This window comes from Ranitomeya imitator, chromosome 5 (assembly GCF_032444005.1).
Source record: "Ranitomeya imitator isolate aRanImi1 chromosome 5, aRanImi1.pri, whole genome shotgun sequence".
NCBI classification, from domain to species: Eukaryota; Metazoa; Chordata; class Amphibia; order Anura; family Dendrobatidae; genus Ranitomeya; species Ranitomeya imitator.
Genome location: NC_091286.1, coordinates 37,061,281 through 37,083,432, shown reverse-complemented (window position 1 = coordinate 37,083,432; position 22,152 = coordinate 37,061,281). Strand labels below are relative to the sequence as shown.

General features: G+C 41.2%; 1 protein-coding gene across 4 annotated transcripts in view; it reads left to right on the top strand.

Annotated features, from left to right (window-relative positions):
• SERTAD4 (SERTA domain containing 4) overlaps positions 1 to 19,881 on the top strand; it is a 371,017-nt gene extending 351,136 nt beyond the window's left edge. For all 4 annotated transcript variants that reach the window (XM_069768565.1, XM_069768568.1, XM_069768564.1 and 1 more), the window contains 2 exons: positions 3,507 to 3,619; positions 18,561 to 19,881. In XM_069768565.1, coding sequence (XP_069624666.1) covers positions 3,507 to 3,619; positions 18,561 to 19,286 — 839 coding nt within the window. In that variant the 3' untranslated portion in view covers positions 19,287 to 19,881. The remainder of the gene's footprint in view (positions 1 to 3,506; positions 3,620 to 18,560) is intronic.
• Positions 19,882 to 22,152: the final 2,271 nt, after the last annotated feature.

The window sequence follows — 22,152 nt, the reverse complement described above, 5'->3', positions numbered from 1 at the left end:
TATCTATCTATCATCTATCTATCTATCTATCTATCTATCATCTATCTATCTATCTATCTATCTATCTATCTATCTATTATCTATCTATCTATCTATCTATCTATCTATCTATCTATCTATCTATCTATGTTATATATAATCTATTATGCAAATACAGTTGTGTGAAAGTGTTTGCCCCTTCCTGATTTCCTATTTCTTTTGCATGTTTGTCACACTTAAATATTTCAGATCATCAAACAAATGTAAATATTACACAAAGATAACACAAGTGATCATAAAATGAAGGTCTTTATTATTAAGGGAAAAAGAAATCCAAACCTACAGGGTCCTGTGTGAAAAAGTGATTGCCCCTAAACCTAATAACTGGTTGGGCCGCCCTGAGCAGCAACAAGTGCAATTAAGCGTTTGCGATAACTGGCAATGAGTCTTTTACAACGCTCTGGAGGAATTTTGTTCTACTTATCTTTGCAGAATCGTTGTAATTCAGCCATATTGGAGGGTTTCCGAACATGAACCGCCCTGTTAAGGTTATGCCACAGCATCTCAATTGGATTAAGATCAGGACTTTGACTAGGCTACTCCAAAGTCTTAATTTTGTATTTCTGAAGCCATTCAGAGGTGGACTTTCTGGTGTGTTTTGGATCATTGTCCCGCAGCATAACCCAAGTGCGCTACAGCTTGATGTCACGAACAGATGGCCGGACATTCTCCTTCAGAAATTTTTGGTAGACAGCAGAATTCGTAGTTCCACTTACCACAGCAAGTCTTTCGGGTCCTGAAGCAGAAAAACAGCCCCTGTACAGCACACTGCTACCACCACATTTTACTGTTGGTATGATGTTCATTTTCTGAAATGCTGTGCTACTTCTATGCCAGATATAATGGGACATACACCTTCCAAAAAGTTAAACTTTTGTCTCGTCAGTCCACAAAGTATTGTCCCAAAAGTCTTGAGGAACATCAAGATGTTTTCTGCCAAAACTTAGATGAGCCTTTATATTCTTATTGCTCAGCAGTGGTTTTCGTCTTGGAACTCTGCCATGAAGACCATTTTTTTCCCAGTCTCTTTCTTATGGTGGAGTCATGAACACTGACCTTAATTGAGGCAAGTGAGGCCTGCAGTTCTTTGAATGTTGTTGTGGGGTTTTTTGTCACCTCTTGGATGAGTCGTCTCTGCAGTCTATGGGTAATTTTGGTCTGCTGGCTACTCCTGGGTAGGTTCAATATAGTTCCATGTTTTCTACATTTGTGGATAATGGCTCTCACTGTGGTTCACTGGAGTCCCAATGCTTTCGGAATGGCTTAATAGCCTTTTCCAGACTGATAGATCTCAATTTGTTTGTCATTTGATCCAGAATCTCTTTGGACTGTGGCATGACATCTAACTTTTGAGGGACTTTTGGTCTACTTCCCTTTATTAGGCAAGTTCTATTTAAGTGATTTCTTGATTGAGAACAGATGTGGCTGTAATCAGGCCTAGGTGTAGCTAGGGAATTTGAATTCAGCTTCAAAAAATATGTGATAAACCACAATTTATGTTTTAAGGGGAGAAGGGGGCAATCACTTTTTCACACAGGGCCCTGTAGGTTTGGATTTATTTTTCCCTTAAAATAATAAAGACCTTCATTTATAAACTTAATTTTGTGATTACTTGTGTTATCTTTGTCTGATATTTACATTTGTTTGGTGATCTGAAAGGATAGGAGATCGGGAAGGGGGCAAACACTTTTTCACACCACTGTACCTGTCTATATCTATCTATGTATCTAGATGTCTATCTGTAACAAGCCTAGGTGACAGTTCCATCCTCTCGTGAGATTAAACATAGATAACGTGGCGCGTTCTTCTCCTCATTTCCATAGTTACCCGTCATTCGATAAGTCTAGATCTCCAGTTGGATCCTAATAAATATAATGTCGGTGTCTTTACCTTGCAGATATCACGGCAGCAGTAGAACAAACAATAATAAGATGTCGGTGACATGAATGGATGTTGCGCTCTTATACCGTTATTATCACGTTTTCTAGTTTATTATTTTTTTCCATAGTACAGAATGTATGACTTTATTATAGACTTTATCATAGACATTTCTAACAATATCACTGATAATCCTGACACGTCGTCACACATTTATTACCTGGAAGGCAGCCTACACATTCACTTTCACGGAAAGACAGCCATACATACACCGAGTAATGTCAATAATGCATTGTGCCGCTTATCATAGGGAAATCAAGGGCGTCATGGCGGTGTCATTATGTATACTTGGGGCACGGTGTATTTGTATTATTTGGGCACCATAAGACTAGAATGTAATCTACAGCCCCTCCCAAGACCCCAAACAGCTTGAGCTTCCAATATATTGATGAAACTGGGGTTACCCTTTAAAAGGCCATCCCACTAGTAGCATTTATAACCCATCCACAACATAGGTGGTACATTTATGGTGGTAGCCTGACCACTGGAACCCCCATTGATCCTGAAAACAAGAGTCTTGTGTCCATGGGGTTAATGGAGAGAAAGGGCGCATACAGGATAACCGCTTCATTCAAGGTCTATGTTAGTGGTGGTCACAAATGTGCACTACTGCTCCAATAGACCTATAGAAGTGAATGGAGTGACAGCCAGACATGTGCAGTAGCATACCTTTCACACTGGAGACACAGGACCCCCATTCTCAAGATGGACCCCCACTGATCATACATTTAACACCTCTTCTACGGATAAATGATGAAAGATATTGGTGGAATGATCCCTTTAAAGGGGACATCTCAATTGCAATAAATATGTATGTTTTTCACGTGGTGAGAATGTCACTGTTCTAATGATTCTGATGTGCTTTTACTTTTGTTCCTGCGACTTTCCATCCCTGAGATATATCCATTTATTCCTTGTCTGTAAATCTAGTCTTGTCATCAAAGGGGCGTGGTCCTAATCTTTGTGGGCGTCTTCTTGAGGACCACGCCCCCTCAACTAACAAGACTAGGTTAACAGATAGGAGGCCATATCTCAGGAATGGAGAGGAGCAGGAACAAAAAAATACCATCATCACAATCAGGAGAACAGCGGCATTTACACCAGGTTAAAAAAATGACATCTTTTTGGCAAGTGACAAGTCCCTTTAAATATAATGGGGAGGGTGGTATTGGTTAAAACAGACTAACTTTTAAATAATACAGACATAAAATGACTAATATAGAAGATTCCACAAAAATGTTTCCAGAAAATTCCAGTGGAAATTAAATAAGACTCCGGTGTATTGCCTGTAAACAATGAGGAGTTCATATGTAAATGTGTGACAATGCCGACATTCCCAATATAACCAGTACATCAGTTGAGAGCGTGGTGATGGTTGGAGAGACATTTCCGTTGTGTGCTCTTCCCGCGCTGTGAGATCAGTGTGTGCCATGATATATTCTGTTGTGCGTTAGGATATAGAAGTTATTTTGTTTGGAGAACCTCAGGCGAACTGCATGTCATCTGTCATATCTGATTTATCACCACAGAATCACATTTCAGGGGAATCTCAAATCCAAAAACAGCTTCCAAGAGCGCTTACTTTAAAAGGAAATATGTAGAAGAGGATTATCATCTGCCGCTCAACAGCTGTAGTCATAAAGTACGTTTTGTTTCGTCTGCTTTACTTATTCTGTTACATCACACTGATTGTTCTATTATATGTGTCAATGCTGATAAATGATGTCATAGCTGTGGATAATGCATGATGTTACTGGGGACATAGATAAATAGATAGATAATATATAGATGAATAGATAGATGATAGATAGATAGATAGATAGATAGATAGATAGATAGATAGATAGATAGATAGATGATAGATTGATAGATAGATAGATAGATAGATAGATAGATAGATAGATTGATAGATAGATAGATAGATAGATAGATAGATAGATAGATAGATAGATAGATTGATAGATAAGAGCTAGAGGAACAGATGATTTCTACATAGGTAGATAGATCTAGAGATACATAGGTAAGAGATACGGAAGATACAGTATTAGAAAGATAGATTATAGATATATACATATGATCTTAGCAGATAGAAAGATAGATATTTGAAATACGTAGATAAAGACAGATAGATAGATAGATAGATAGATAGATAGATAGATAGATAGATAGATAGATAGATAGAGGAAAAAAAGGGGAACAGCACAATATCAACTTATCTTCAGGTGCAGGGCCCCAGGATAACAGTCCATGTATCCAAGTGATTCAATATATGGCAAAAACGAGTCAGCACTCCATATAATCAGTATTTAACCTTGCAGGATTTAATCAACCCACTGTTCAGGGCGACGTTTCGGCTCGGACTGAGCCTTTCTCAAGCCTTGAGAAAGGCTCAGTCCGAGCCGAAACGTCGCCCTGAACAGTGGGTTGATTAAATCCTGCAAGGTTAAATACTGATTATATGGAGTGCTGACTCGTTTTTGCCATATATAGATAGATAGATAGATAGATAAAAGATAAATGATAGATAAAGATAAATGATAGATAGATAGATAGATAATAGATAAATGCAGTGATGTGAAAAAGTGTTTGCCCCCTTCCTGATTTCCTATTCTTTTTCATGTTTGTCACACTTAATGTTTCAGATCACCAAACAAATTTAAATATTAGACAAAGATAACACATGTAAATACAAAATGCAGTTTTTAAATACCTTCATTTAATACCTTTATTATTAATGGAAACCGAAATCCAAACCTTCAGGGCCCTGTGTGAAAAGAGTGATTGTCCCCCCCATAACATAACTGTGGTTTATAACATCTTTGGAAAGCTGAGTTCAAATTCCCTAGCCACACGCAGGCCTAATTACTACCATACCTGTTCTCAATCAAGAAATCACTTAAATAGGACCTGCCTGACAAAGTGAAATAGACCAAAAGATTCTGAGAACCTAGACATCATGCTGTGATCCAAAGAAATTCTGGAACTAACGAGAAACAAACTAATTGAGATCTATCAGTCTAGAAAAGGTTTTAAAGCCTTTTCTAGTGGTTTGTGACTCCAGCAAACTACAGTGAGAGCCATTATCCACAAATGGAACATGGAACAGTGGAGAACCTTCCCAGGAGTGCCCGGCCGACCAAAATTAGGTCAAGAGCGCCGGAACAACTCATCCAAGAGGTCACAAAAGACCTCACGACAACATCAAAAGAACTGCAGGCCTCACTTGCCTCAGTTAAGGTCAGTGTTCATGACTTCACCATAAGAAATAGACAGGGCAAAAATGGCCTGCATGGCAGAGTTCCTTGACAAAAATCACTGATGAGCAAAGAACATAAAGGCTTGACTCAGTTTTGCCAGAAAACATTTCCATGATCCCCTAGACTTTTGGGAGAATACTCTGTGGACTCACAAGACAAAAGTTGAACTTTTTGGAAGGTATATGTCCCATTATTTCTTTGAGAAAGAACATGCTATTGTTCGAAACGTGTAGCCTGCTACTCACTATTACGTGAATTATTTGACTGGACTTTGTATTTTACTCTCAATAAATTTGGAATTTTTTGGAAGCTGGATTTTTTTTTCCTATTTGCCCCATATGTCCCATTACATCTGGAGTAGAAAAAACACCGTATTTCAGAAAAGAAACATCATACCAACAGTAAAATATGGTGGTAGTGTGATGGTCTTGGGCTGTTTTCTCTTTCCATACCTGGAAGACTTGCTGTGGTAAATGGGGCTATGAATTCTGCTGTCTGCTAAAAAATCCTGAAGAAGAATGTCCGACCATCTGTTCGTGACCTCAAGCTAAACCCCGCTTGAGTTATGCAGCAAGACTATGATCCAAAGCACACCAGCAAGTCCACCTCTGAATGACTTAAGAAAAACAAAATTAAGTCTTTGGAGTGGCCTAGTCAAAGTCCTGACCTTAATCCGATTAAGATGCTGTGGCATGACCTTAAAAAGGAGGTAAATGATCAGAAACCCTCCAATGTGGCTGAATTACAACAATTCTGCAAAGATGAGTGGGACAAAATTCCTCCAGAGTGTTGTCAAAGACTCGTTGCCAGTTATAGCAAATGCTTGATTGCAGTTGTTGCTGTTAAAGGTGGCAAAGCCAGTTATTAGGTTTAAGGGCCAATCACTATTTCACACAGGTCCCTGTAGGTTTGGATTTATTTTCCCCTAATAATAAAGACCTTCATTTATAAACTGCATTTTGTATTTACATGTGTTATCTTTGTCTAATATTTAAATTTGCTCGGTGATCTGTAACATTAAGAGTGCCAAACCTGCAAAAGAATAGGAAGTCAGGAAGGGGGCAAACAATTTTTCACCCAACTACATATAGATAATAGATAGATATGAAATAGATAGATAGATAGATGATTGATAGATAGATTTTCCCAACAAAATAAAGCCACACCATACTGTATATGCCAAATGAACTATTTAATTGCAGTAATTACATATCAATAACACAGGACTAATTATTAGGAAGAATATTGGGGGAAAGCTTTTGATCACCCTCTTCTGAGTATATAGGGCATGCGGGCGTGCCAGGTATGATGTACATGTATTCATTGCACCATGTGATCACACATTCACCAGCTTACATTGAGCCTTGCATGTTGCTAGTTAATAGTATGCTGTTTTTCTGCCATTTTTTTTTGTTGCATGTGTACTCTCGGATTTTGACAAATCGGATTTAAGTATAGCACCAGGAGAACTATTGTGACTGATTTTTTTTTTTCAAACTTTTTTTTTATTCATGAAATGCTTTTTTTTAATAATCGGCAGTGATAATTTCACAATGGATTACACAGCCAGTCTGACATGTATTTTAATAGTAAGTACACCAGCCTTAACAGATCTAAGAGGCGTACATAATAATTTAAGATGAATCCGCTTTAAAAGGTTTTTTAAACTTTAAAGGGAACCTATCACCCCGAAAATCGCGGGTGAGGTAAGCCCACCGGCATCAGGGGCTTATCTACAGCATTCTGTAATGCTGTAGATATGCCCCCGATGTATCCTGAAAGAGGAGAAAAAGACGTTAGATTATACTCACCCAGGGGCTGTCCCGCTGCTGGTCCGGTCGGATGGGTGTCTCTGGTCCGCTGCGGCGCCTCCCATCTTCATTCCAAGACGTCCTCTTCTGATCTTCAGCTCCGGCGCAGGCGTACTTTGTCTGCCCTGTTGAGGGCAGAACAAAGTACTGCAGTGCGCAGGCGCCGGAAAGGTCAGAGAGGCCCGGCGCCTGCGCACTGCAGTACTTTGCTCTGCCCTCAACAGGGCAGACAAAGTACGCCTGCACCGGAACCATGGCTGAAGATCAGAAGAGGATGTCTTGGAATGAAGATGGGAGGCGCCGCAGCGGACCAGAGACACCCATCCGACCGGACCAGCAGCGGGACCGCCCCTGGGTGAGTATAATCTAACGTCTTTTTCTCCTCTTTCAGGTAACATCGGGGGCTTATCTACAGCATTACAGAATGCTGCAGATAAGCCCCTGATGCCGGTGGGCTTACCTCACCCGCGATTTAATAACCCTTATTTTGTCATGGAGGGTTAGCTCTCACTTAGGATTCCTCTCTATGAGCCAGAATACCGTTTCCCACATCCGACATTCATGGCCTGTGATGTCCGGACCGGTCATGTGTCTCCTGACTCATACATACCTAAGAGGCTATTGAGTTTTGGTCATCATGGTCGTTTCAGACATAACAGTCCATACTGACATCATTAATGTTGGACAATTCAGCACAAGGCCTCATGCAGACGTCTGTTTTTCTCACGTACCAGAAAAATGGACCGATTATTTTGATCACAGTTTGGTCTGAGCGCCATCAGTTTTTCTCATCCACCTTCTCCATTTTGACAGTCTATGAATATCGGACCACACTCAGATGTCATCCAGGTGTGGTCTGGTATTTTCTCGGCCCCATAGACTTGCATTGCAAATTTTTATCTTACCCAAATTAGCTCTGGGCCTTACTTCGTCATCAGTGAAGCTCCTAACTCTTCACCATCACATCTTCACCAGTTGAGGAATACAAGATTTGCAAGACCTATGAAGAAAAATGGCTCAATAAGAGGTCTCAACTTGCTTTTTTATGTTGGACCACAGTGGATTGCAACATAGTCTCAGTCCGATTTTAAACAGCTTTAATCCAGCCATTAATCCAGATTCCCTTTTTATGATTCAGACCTTGTACATCACAAAACCCTCCAGCACCCTGATGTGCCTTCAGAAATATAGCTATAATACAGTTCCCATAAGTGCTAATCCAAATTATTTTGAGACATGATCTTCTGGTTTTCAGGAGGTCGAGGGCTCATTTGAGGTTGTGTCACAAGAATATTAGAGATATCTTTATGCAAAAAACTCCACTAGTGGATGCTTGGCGTCAAGTCAATGCCCAAGTCACACACTCCTGAACCCATGAGACATGATCATGTGGTTTTCAGTAGGTTGGGGGCTCTATAGTTGTATTGTCATAAAAATATTAGAGATGACTTTATCCAAATGACTCCATTGGTGGATGCTTGGTGTCAAGTCAATTCCCAAGTCACACACACACACACACACACACACACACACACACACACACACACACACACACACACACACACACACACACACACACAAACACACACACTCCTGAACCCATTAGACATGATCCTGTGGTATTCAGGAGGTCATGAGCTCTATAGATGTTTAGATGTTGTGTCACAAGAACATTAGAGATACCTTTATACAAATGACTACATTGGTGGATGCTTGGTGTGAAGTCAATGCCCAAGTCACACACACACACACACACACACACACACACACACACAAACACACACACACACACACTCCTGAACCCATTAGACATGAGCCTGTGGTATTCAGGAGGCCATTGGCTCGATAGATGTTTAGATGTTGTGTCACAAAAACATTAGAGATACCTTTATACAAATGACTACATTGGTGGATGCTTGGTGTCAAGTCAATGCCTAAGTCACACACTCCTGAAGCCATGAGACATGATCTTGTGGTTCTCAGGAAGTCGGGGGCTCTATAGTTGTGTCACAAGAACATTAGCGATACCTTTATGCAAACTACTTCATTGGTAGATGCTTAGTGTCAAGTCAATGCCCAAGTCTTGCACTCCTGAACCCATTAGACATGATCCTGTATTTTTCATAAGGTCGGGAGCACTATTGTTGTTGTGTCACAAGTACATTAGAGATACTTTTGTGCAAAAAAACTCCATTAGTCTATGCTTGGTGTCAAGTCAATGCCCAAGTCACACACTCCTGAACCCCACCAGGCGGGCTGATCTCCTCTTGACATAAGTGGACGGCATGAATTCATATAATTGCACTGTGTTTATTGTCACATCTGCCAAGATAGTAATATATAGCTGGCATTATATTCACGAGGGGGCAAAACACTGGCATGTTTGAGAGCCAACTTTTGGTTTCTTAACTGTACCCCTCAGGGGCCACAATGACATATTTTGTTAATTAAAAAGAGTAGCATCAAATCAAAAACAGTAATTAGACCCAGTTGTGTCTTTTAGCTCGGATGTCTCTGTGGAACGTCATTCTAGTTATACCCTTGATATTTCCTATTTTTTCATTTCTCATTATTACTGGATGAAAAATTTAATGGAATATGTAGAAGATAAGATATGGAAGAAATGAAATGTCTCAACTACTAGAATTAGTTTGTAAAAAAATATACAGTAAAAAATAACATGGATAGGAGATAAACTTGCTGATCACTGGGGGTCTCACGGATGCCAAGAACTGACCTCTGAATTGCCCCGGATGGCTCTCGCGAATCCCAAGAACAGGGCCCTGAATTGCCCCGGATGGGTCTCATGGATGCCGAGAACAGGGCTTTGAATTGCCCTGGATTGGTTTCACGGATGCCGAGAACAGGGCTCTGAATTGCCCGTATGGGACTCAGTGTCCCAAGAACAGGGTTCTGAATTGCCCCAGATGGGTATCAATATCGCGAGAACATGGCTCTGAGTAAGAGTTTGTATGTTCTCTCCGTGTTTGCGTGGGTTTCCTCTGGGTACTCCGGTTTCCTTCCACATTCCAAAGACATACTGATGGGGAATTTAGATTGTGAGCCCCATCGGGGACAGTGATGATAATGTGTGCAAACTGTAAAGCAATGCAGAATATGTTAGCACTATATAAAAATAAAGATTATCTCATGGATCCCGTGAACAGGGCTATGAATTTCCCTAGATGGATCTCACAAATCTAAAGAACAGGGCTCTGAATTGCCCAGATGGGTCTCATGGATACCGAGAAAAGGGCTCTGAATTGCCCCGGATGGGTCTCACTGATGCCGAGAACAGGGCTCTGAATTGCCCCGGATGGGTCTCAGTATCCTGAGAACAGGGCTCTTAGTTGCCCCAGATGGATCTCACAGATCCTGAGAACAGGGCTCTGAAGTGCCCCGGATGGGTCTTATGGACCCCGAGAACAGGGCTCTGAATTACCCGGATGAGTCTAATGGATCTCTGAATTGCCCCAGATGGATCTCACAGATCCCATGAACAGGGCTGTGAATTGCCTGGGATGAGTCTCAAGGATGCTGAGAACATGGCTCTGAGTTGCCCCAGATAGGTCTCACGGATCCAGAGAACATGGCTCTGAATTGCCCTGGACGGAGTGATGGCATTTCACCACTCCATTTATTCTCTATGGGACTACCAGTCAATCATCGCCTGGGGGTCTTTGCATTCATCTGGCATTTAATAACTCCTTCCTTCTTCCCTTACTCATGTTCTCTCTCTTTCTCCGTATATCGGTTGCAGGTGGGCTCAGGAGGTGAATCTGCACTACCCAGACTGGGTGCTAGCTGTTTTATACAGCTGGCATCCGCCTCAAAAAGCAGCAACCAGAATTAGCTCCAGTCGCTGCAGTAATTCCCATCAAATGCTGCTGCTGTCGATTGAAAAAAGCAAAAAAAGTTGCAGGTCTCAGAAACTGGCAACATAAACCATGTGTCCATTGTACAGGAAGAGACTTGTTCAGTGTGGCTGGAATGAATTAATGTGCATGACATCATGGAAGTTGACATAATACATGGAATATATAACTTTTTCCTTCCCTGCCCAGCGCCCAGAACACGATGTGGGTGGCATGCCTACAAAGGAGCAAAACTAAAGATATCAGATTTTTCTGGCGCCACTTCAGCACAGTTTTGCCGCACACATCCACTGTCTAATACGTCTCCCTCCAATGTCAAACATGTCTAAAATGTATCAAGAATGTGTCCGAAACATATCATAAATTTGGTGCAAAGCATGAATGTGTTGGGGGACAAATTAAGCCCAATTTTTGGTGCATGTAGTCTAATAAATCACCCCTATGGGATCGTGCAGACAACCGTAATTTCTGTCCGAGCGTGATCCATCAATGTATGCGATCGCCCTCGGACCGGTGTTATTCTATGGGGCCGTACACTACGGTGCCGTTCCTCTGTTATTCCTCCTGGAATTGTAGAAATAAATGAACAGCTTCCATTTTTCAACTTCTCAAACCATCTAGATGGTTCCCGTTCGATCTCCACTAACTTTACTAATAATCTACAGACTTCTGTTTTGGTTTTTTTTTTTTTTGGGAAGAAAAGCAGATGAAGTGCAGACGCCGATTTCCAAGGCTTTCTCTCTCCTATTACCTCAGTTCTGGTGTGGCCGGAAATGTTTCACTTCTCCGCTGCAGTCCTGCAAGTACTTACGTGGTAAAGAATTTTCCATCCCGTTCCATGGCACCTTATGTGTCATCTTTGGCACGCCGCCATCCTTCATAAAGTCGTCTGAGTCCATGTTACTCCTAACATTTGCCAGAAGTCTTCGTGCTTTTTTTTTTTTTTTTGTAGGGGGAAATACAATGACTTTTTATAGTTTTTTTTAGGCTCTGACTGCAGATTTAATCTTTTTGTCTAATTTCAAGTTCAATCATTTTGTTTGTGCTGCCATTCATGCCGTACGCCTCCAAATGGTCAAGGTCAGAAATGGGGTGATGCATTCAGTCTTTTTTTTTTTTTACATGGCAGCGAACTTAAGGCTTTTTTGCTTCCGAAATATTTTGGTACAAAATTCTAATGCCTTTCCTGGGTGTTCATCATGAATATGTTGCTTTTTCTATTTCCCATGTCACTTTAAAAAAAAAAATCATATATTCGCATGAAATAAGACCTGTCGACAAGCCTATTTTAGTAATTACTAATATTTCCCATAAAATTGCATAATTTCTAAGAATAAAATATTGTGTTGTTCCTCTGTTCTTCCTCCTGGAAAACTACATTTTCCTCGTCTGTAGGGTGGAATAATGATGCCAAGTTGTCAGTTTAGTCATATGTTTCCAGGAGATTCTAAACTGAATTAAATCGTGTAAAGAAGACCTGCCATGTGTCCGCTTGTGCCTTTTTATTATACCTCCTGGAAAGATATGAATAAATTTACAATTTTCAATTATATTTCTTTTTTTTTAAGAGGATGTCTGCCAAAAAAAAGGAGAGATTAGGGGTATGCCCCACCGACTACTGAATTGTCCATTGATTAATACTTTTCCAAGAGGAATAGTAGAGGGATGATCCAGGTTTAAAAGCTGAACAATCTGTGATGTCGTGAATCAACTCCCAATATTCCGTCAGAGTGGGAATCCACTTGAGTGACTGTCCATCCTGGCTTATAGATAGGGGTCCCGAGTGGGTCACTTGCTGGTGGAAAGAGACATAGATCAGCGTTCCCCCATTCTTGACCTCCGCTGATCGGTATCATCTGCACGATGCTGTTGGCCCAGTATTGCACTGTACATATAATATAAAACAGAGCTTCTCCTCTAAGAAGTTACCAAGCGATGCGATAATACACAATAAGGGGCATAATATTGGACAGGTTACTGCTTCCTGTAAACTCAACTCACTCCTCACCTATTGTTGTTGGCTACAGGATGTTTTTGTTTTCCCTTACACCTGAAGACCCGTATTTACAAACATAAGCACACGAGTAAACAGGTCACTTTCTCTTTCAAGGTCAACCTACTCTTCTTCTGCTGTCATCAATAATCTCTATAGTACAGTCTCTTCCACTAAAAAATCTAATACGGAATATAAACACACAGGAAATGATTTAGGACCTGACACCTCAATGTGACTTGATCCATGTAATTACTTTTGAATAGTGTAGGTATATTGTGCTTAATTTAAAGAGGTTTTCTCAACTTCAACATCTATAGCATATCCAAAAATACCAGAAATGATGAGATCCCATCTTTGGGAACTCTACTAACCACTGTTCTGCACAGCCACATGCAGATTGAATAAGGATGGTGTGGTTATGTGATGGTTCTGTACATCCGAGTCTGTTGGACTCAGGATTGCCAACTTGACTTATTATTTTTTTCTGGACAGCTTATTAAAAAAAAACGGACCGACAACATTGTTTATGGACACATTGGAAAACCAGAATAAATCTTTATAATTAAATGTGATCCATGTCTACAGCCCATAATTAGGATATGACAACATTTGCTGCATTCACTGCAAAATGATGATAGTTGCAGTCAGAATAGTCTGTAGAAGTTTCTTCAGGTTCAAAAAAATCACGGACACCTTACATTTTTTTTTACACATACTGAAAAAAGTGACCAATTTTTATGGACTGTCTTGTACAGTTATATGAAAAAGTTTGGGTACCCCTATTAATCTTAAGCTTAATGTTTTATAAAAAAAATGTTTTTTTTTTTGCAACAGCTATTTCAGTTTCATATATCTAATAACTGTTGGACACAGTAATGTTTCTGCCTTGAAATGAGGTTTATTGTACTAACAGAAAATGTACAATCTGCATTCAAATAAAATTTGACAGGTGCATAAGTATGGGCACCCTTATCATTTTCTTGTTTTAAATACTCCTACCTACTTTTTACTGACTTACAAAAGCATTTTTTTTGGTTTTCTAACCTCATTGAGCTTTGAACTTCATAGCCAGGTGTATGCAATCATGAGAAAAGCTACTTAAAGTGGACACTTGCAAGTTGTTCTCCTGTTTGAATCTCCTGAAGAGTGACATCATGGGCTCCTCAAAACAACTGTCTAATGATCTGAAAACAAAGATTATTCAACATAGTTGTTCAGGGGAAGGATACAAAAAGCTGTCTCAGAGATTTAACCTGTCAATTTCCACTGTGAGGAACATAGTAAGGAAATGGAAGAACACAGGTACAGTTCTTGTCAAGGCCAGAAGTGGCAGGCCAAGAAAAACATCAGAAAGGCAGAGAAGAAGAATGGTGAGATCAGTCAAGGACAATCCTCAGACCACCTCCAGAGAGCTGCAGCATCAACTTGCTGCAGATGGTGTCACTGTGCATTGGTCAACTATACAACGCACTTTGCACAAGGAGAAGCTGTATGGGAGAGTGATGCGAAAGAAGCTGTTTCTGCAAGCACGCCACAAACAGAGTCGGCTGAAGTATGCAAAAGCACATTTGGAGAAGCCAATTTCTTTTTGGAAGAAGGTCCTGTGGACTGATGAAACCAAGATTGAGTTGTTTGGTCATACAAAAAGGCGTTATGCATGGCGGCCAAAAAACACAGCATTCCAAGAAAAACACTTGCTACCCACAGTAAAATTTGGTGGAGGATCCATCATGCTTTGGGGCTGTGTGGCCAATGTCGGCACCGGGAATCTTGTTAAAGTTGAGGGATGCATGAATTCCTCTCAGTATCAGCAGATTATTGACAATAATGTTCATGAATCAGTGACAAAGTTGAAGTTACCCAGGGGATGGATCTGTCAGCAAGACAATGATCCAAAACACCACTCCAAATCTACTCAGGCATTCATGCAGAGGAACAATTACACTGTTCTGGAATGGCCATCCCAGTCCCCAGACCTGAATATCATTGAACATCTGTGGGATCATTTGAAGAGGGCTGTCCATGCTCGGCGACCATCAAACTTAACTGAACTGGAATTGTTTTGTAAAGAGGAATGGTCAAAAATACCTTCATCCAGGATCCAGGAACTCATTAAAAGCTACAGGAAGCGACTAGAGGCTGTTATTTTTGCAAAAGGAGGATCTACTAAATATTAATGTCACTTTTCTGGTGGAGTGCCCATACTTATGCACCGGTCAAATTTTGTTTGAATGCAGATTGCACATTTTCTGTTAGTACAATAAGCCTCATTTCACGGCAGAAACATTACTGTGTCCAACAGTTATTAGATATATAAAAATGAAATAGATGTTGCAAAAAAAAAACAATTTTTATAAAACATTAAGCTTAAGATTAATAGGGGTGCCCAAACTTTTTCATATAACTGTAATTTCAGGAGGGTTGGCAACCCAGGTTGCTCCATTCCAACTCCAACTCTAACTCCATTCTGCCAGGTTGCGGCTAACACCGGTCACTGAACAGTCGATAAGAGTCTTTCTTTGAAGAAGTGGATCCCTAGTACATTAAACATTTATGTCATATCTTGAGGCACTTTGTATAATTTACCACGAGAGTAGAGAAGTCATGGAAGAAATAAAAAACAGATTTGAGTACATTTTGGCTCTTGAAGCCTCTTTACACTCATTCATGACCATTAATGTGAAATATAGTAGAGATGAGTGATTTGATTTGCGCCGCTCTGGTTCGACGTTCAGGGTCTTCCAATTCCTGAAATCCTGGGCATCTCTAGCGCTTACAATGCCCTGTTGGAGCTTAATGTAGGTTACGACATCATGTGAGGCTAAGCCTCACGTAATGACCCAACCTTGCCATGACCAGTAAGTGCTGAAGGTGCTCAAGATGCCAACCTCAGAAGTGAAGATCAGCTGTCATGCCGGATCTGGGCAGCCCAAATCGAATTGCTCATCTCTACCATCCTGGTCAACTTTTTTGAGAAGACCATTCCATCTAGAAGACCTTTTTTCATGCAATTTTGGGTGGTCGTATCAAAGAAGTTTCACTGTATGTTGTGAACTTTTATGGGTACAGAGATTGGTGTGAATGATTGTATGTACATACTGGGTAATATATAAGTGCATACATACGGTACCTCCTATAAATCCTCCTATATGGTAGCATGTGGAAAGTTTTCCACTTTGGTCTGGGCATTTTCTCTCCTCACAGCACAGATACATTACATTTATATAATTACAATCATGGAGATGTCTATCTATCACACTGTCTATAATCGCTGGAAAGAGCTTTTTGTTTTATGGTCCATTTCCTTTAGTTGAATATCAACCGGGGATGTATTTTATTGTAATTCCTGTTGTGCTTTTGTCGACTTAAGGAAAAGTAGATTTACTGTATATAAACACACGTGACATTGGCAGGGTTAAAAGTACGCCCTCCGAGTGATATCTCATTGAGAACGATTGCACTTCTTCTATGGGTAAATGTGATTATCATAGACCAAAGAAATTGTAGCTGTAAAGAAGGGAAGAGAGGTGGTCAACTAAAGAGGTCACTGGAATTGGTAGACTTTAGAAGTCTTTAGTGCCCATCAAATGTGTTTGGGGACCTCCTGATTGTCTACTGAAAAGACAATAAAGCTGGCCAAAATCTATTCCTAATGAACGCCATGAGAAACATACACTCAGTTCCGTGGAGTGTTTATGTGTTGTTAAAGGGAGCAGCTACAAGACAGCTCGGGTGGCAGGTTAACGCCCCTGGTAAAAAAAGGAACTGGCACGTTGAAATTCAACAGGTCCAATCCTTTTGTCTCCACCATAGAACAAACAAACTACATCTGAAAATCTTAAGGTACCTTCACACTAAACGATATCGCTAGCAATCCGTGACGTTGCAGCGTCCTGGCTAGTGATATCGTTTAGTTTGACACACAGCAGCGATCAGAATCCTGCTGTGATGTCATTCGTCGGGGCTAGAGGGCCAGACCTTTCTTTGGTCGCTGGCTCTCCCGCTGACATCGCTGAATCGGCGTGTGTGACACCGATTCAGCGATGTCTTCGCTGGTAACCAGGGTAAACATCGGGTAACTAAGCGCAGGGCCGCGCTTAGTAACCCGATGTTTACCCTGGTTACCATCCTAAAAGTAAAAAAAACAAACACTACATACTTACCTACCGCTGTCTGTCCTCCAGCGCTGTGCTCTGCACTCCTCCTGTACTGGCTGTGAGCGTCGGTCAGCCGGAAAGCAGAGCGGTGACGTCACCGCTCTGCTTTCCGGCCGCTGTGCTCACACAGAAAGTACAGGAGGAGTGCAGAGCACAGCGCTGGAGGACAGACAGCGGTAGGTAAGTATGTACTGTTTGTTTCTTTTACTTTTAGGATGGTAACCAGGGTAAACATCGGGTTACTAAGCGCGGCCCTACGCTTAGTTACCCGATGTTTACCCTGGTTACCGGCATCGTTGGTCGCTGGAGAGCGGTCTGTGTGACAGCTCTCCAGCGACCAAACAGCGACGCTGCAGCGATCCGGATCGTTGTCGGTATCGCTGCAGCGTCGCTTAATGTGAAGGGGCCTTTACAGACATCAGACAATGGCCTATATCTCTAGCTGTGCGTTCTGCTGACCTAAAGGCCCCTTCACATTAAGCGACGCTGCAGCGATACCGACAACGATCCGGATCGCTGCAGCGTCGCTGTTTGGTCGCTGGAGAGCTGTCACACAGACCGCTCTCCAGCGACCAACGATGCCGGTAACCAGGGTAAACATCGGGTAACTAAGCGCAGGGCCGCGCTTAGTAACCCGATGTTTACCCTGGTTACCATCCTAAAAGTAAAAAAAACAAACAGTACATACTTACCTACCGCTGTCTGTCCTCCAGCGCTGTGCTCTGCACTCCTCCTGTACTGTCTGTGTGAGCACAGCGGCCGGAAAGCAGAGCGGTGACGTCACCGCTCTGCTTTCCGGCTGACCGACGCTCACAGCCAGTACAGGAGGAGTGCAGAGCACAGCGCTGGAGGACAGACAGCGGTAGGTAAGTATGTAGTGTTTGTTTTTTTTACTTTTAGGATGGTAACCAGGGTAAACATCGGGTTACTAAGCGCGGCCCTGCGCTTAGTTACCCGATGTTTACCCTGGTTACCAGCGAAGACATCGCTGAATCGGTGTCACACACGCCGATTCAGCGATGTCAGCGGGAGAGCCAGCGACCAAAGAAAGGTCTGGCCCTCTAGCCCCGACGAACGACATCACAGCAGGATTCTGATCGCTGCTGTGTGTCATACTAAACGATATCGCTAGCCAGGACGCTGCAACATCACGGATTGCTAGCGATATCGTTTAGTGTGAAGGTACCTTAAGTCCACCTAAAAGACGTTGTGCTAGAAGATGTTGTGATGGTTGATTTGTAAATAAACCATCTCAAGATGGTTAGATGGTCCAGAAATTCAGTACATACCCTCTTTGCAGTCACAAAGAAATATATTCATTGGTCAACACTACATGAAGTCAAACTAGACTGACCTTTTCTTTTTCAACCTTCTTCAGACTAGGTCTTGCTATCCTAGCCATTCTAGTTTTTAGTGTTTCATTGACTGTATAATTTATTTCCTTTACCGTAAATCTAATTTTTGTTTTCTCTTCTTTCATGATTTAGAATGTATCCATCTTTGAAGAGAGGGCCCATGTACTTTACATGTCTTTGGAGAAATTAAAATTCATTGATGACCCCGAAGTGTTCCTCAGAAGATCGGTCCTCATCAACAACTTGATGAAAAGAATCCATGGCGAGATTCTCCTGCAGAACAACTGGTGTTTCTCAGCCTGTGCCCTGAGTGGGGCATCAGCACAGGAATGGTTTGTGCCCCAGGATTGTCCTTATCGGAAACGTCTTCGTATTGCCAAGGATGACAGTAGCCTTCAAACTTGTTGTTTTTACCAGGAATGTGGCAGCCATTACCTAAACATCCCGTTTGCCGTTAATACCAATGGAGGGCATCTTGCAGCATCCTGTTCGTCTAGTAGCTCTTTGCCTTTGCCCGGATGCTCTCAACATATGGAATACAGCATGGCAGATGCTCCTTTGTACAGGAACAGCATCCAAGGGCCTTCCTGCGGGGGGGTTGTTACCAATTCAAAGCCTCAACATAAGTTAAATTTGCACGAGGAATCAGCAGAAGAAAAGAGGGGCACGCACAGTTTTAGCTGCGAAGCTTCCAATGCGGGTGGTACTACCCATGAACGCAAAGGCCGATTTTATGACTTTTTGGCAACTGGTTGCAATGACAAGAGTAGCATAAGTGAACCATGGAAAAAATCTCTTAGGAAGAAAGAGGTTTTTCCAGGTAATAAACTTTGCTGCAGCAAAGGAAATAAGATGTGAGCAGCGCATTAACTTTATGATTATTTTCGTTATTTCTGTTGTTGCATAAAAGTGGGGTTCTGTTCTGCAGTGGAAATGGGATTTTTTTGTAGCTTTTTATGGTGATAATGAAATATTCCCTATGCAAAAAGGGATATCTGGTATGAAACAAATGTCAGTGTTTTCATTTGTGTAATATAGTTTCTGAAATGTATTAGATCACATTTACAGGTATCATTATTTTTGGTACTGTCCTTGATTTGGGCTTTTACTATGGAGATGGATTCATAGCACTATACTGTGCCTCACGTACTCCAGACAAGTCTTCACACTCGTCTAGAATTCAGAACTGGATACCATCGTACGCACATACTAGATATGTGTAGGAGTACCCAGTTTGACTGTTGGTCTTCTTACTGGAGACCTCCTTTTGCCATTGGAGGTAAGGCCAAGGGCATGAAACAAGCCTTATCCAGGTGCATCTAAGATCCAACCCAGCTAGGATATTTCTTTTTTTAACGAGCATTGCAATGTATTTTTCTCCTCATCTGCATTTCTGCTGTAGTGACCTTCATTTTCACTCTTAATATTTGTATTAAAATAAATATTGAGCTTACGACGTAGTCATTTATTTCCTACTAACATCTGGAGTCGAGGAGTTGACCTATGTAGTAGGACAGAGCTACAATGAACACCTTGCTGGCCAACTGAGGTATCAGAAATATGGCTTCTCACAAGACTGGTACATGGCATCAGTGTTGGCAACTCAAGAGTTCATGGGGAGGGCATTAGGGGACTGAATGTTTTTGTGGACATTCTGATCTGCCCCTTGCTGACTGCTAGTGGTTCGACAGCTGGAACCCTCAACGGTTTAAAAAACAAGGCTCCTCTACAGGTCTTCGTTGAGCTCCTCAGTAGGTCTTTGTTGAGCTTCTCAGTAGGTCTTCGTAGAACTCCCTCACAAACAGAGCAGAGATGGGCATGTTCGGCCTCGGCCCCATTGACAATAAGACTGCCAGAAATAGTAGAACAGTGCATTCCTTTTTCTCCCATAATCCCATAGACAATGTGTGGAATGGAAGTCGTGCATGTGCACCTCTGCTTCATTCAAGGCAGGGTTCTACAGAGACCTGTTCCAGGATTATTGGGAGTCCCAGTGGTCGAATACCCAGCAATCAAAGAGATATTACCTATAACCATGGATGGAAGATAAGTTTTGACTTTGGGAAACCCCTTTAAAGAGAGTGTGTAATACAAAAATGACCAATTTGTTTAAATCAGATTTTTTTATTTTACTATTTTTTTATATCAAAATCTATAGTAAAAATAAATATAAAAAGTCAAGCAATTTTCAGACTGAATACAAAGCCCAAGACTAGACTCCGTAGCCACATGGGTTTAGGCTGCAATAGACTCTAACATATTGGCTTTCTACAGGACAAATGTCATTGTGTAGGGAGGGGAGGATATAAGCTGTGTTCATACTGTACACAGAGGAGTTATCAGTCATTGTACAGGAGGAGGAGGTGAGCTGTGATATCACCTATTTTGAATGGTGGATCATGTGTTATCTACTTTATATAGAGGTGTTATCAGTTATTGTACAGGAGGAGGAGGTGAGCTGTGACATCACCTATTGTGAATGGTGGATCCTGTGTTATCTACTGTATATAGAGGTGTTATCAGTCATTGTACAGGAGGAGGAGGTGAGCTGTGACATCATCTATTGTGAATGGTGGATCTGGTGTTATCTGCTGTATATAGAGGTGTTATCAGTCATTGTACAGGAGGAGGAGGTGAGCTGTGATATCACCTATCGTGAATGGTGGATCCTGTGTTATCTATTGTATATAGATGTGTTATCAGTCATTGTACAGGAGGAGGAGGTGAGCTGTGACATCACCTATTGTGAATGGTGGATCCTGTGTTATCTACTGTATATAGAGGTGTTATCAGCCATTGTACAGGAGGAGGAGGAGGTGAGATGTGACAATACATATTGTGATTGGTGGATCCTGTGTTATCTACTGTATATAGAGGTGATGTCAGTCATTGTACAGGAGGAGGAGGTGAGCTGTGACATCACATATTGTAAATAGTGGATCAGGTGTTATCTACTGAATATAGAGGTGTTATTAGTCATGGTACAGGAGAGGAAGGAGGTGAGTTGTAATAGCTCATATTTTGAATTATGGATCCTGTGTTATCTAATGTGTTAAGAGATGTTACCCTGTCTGCAATGTTAATGAATCTGCTGAAAATTCATCTGTACAGAACAGGAAGTGAAAACTCTAGTATTAGGCTTAGTGGGCATTGTGAAAATTTCCAAATATTAGATTTTTTTTTCATAGATAGTGATATGGAATATTAAAAAAATATATATTATATTAAAATTCAGTATACATAAAATCCTGATTTAAACAATAGGCAATTTGCTGATGACACGTTCCATTTGAAGTGAACCTGTGACCATTTCTGAAAAAATAATGATTCTTTTTCTGATGCATCTTTACAGTAGCTGTAATTAGACTTTGTCGGACTATGAAGGGACTCGCCGCCAACCGTTAACACCCGATTATCAATGTATTCATAAATTTTTAGAAGGAATAACAGAGGAACAGTACAATATAAAATTAGAAGAAAAGGTACTCCAGAATTGCTACATGATTAAACAGATTGATCGGCAAAGTTGACAGACCCTTTTAAAAAGTTTATTGATTATGGACCCTGCATGAAGAATTTGATGGGTTACCAAAGCGTGGCCTTTAACCTATGGTTCATCTGTTGTTGAAAGGCTATAACTTCCAATGTGCCATTGGAAGTTCGCAGGTTGGAAATCCAAGTAAAATTGACCTTCATGGTGTCTTATATTCCTCCATAAGCACTA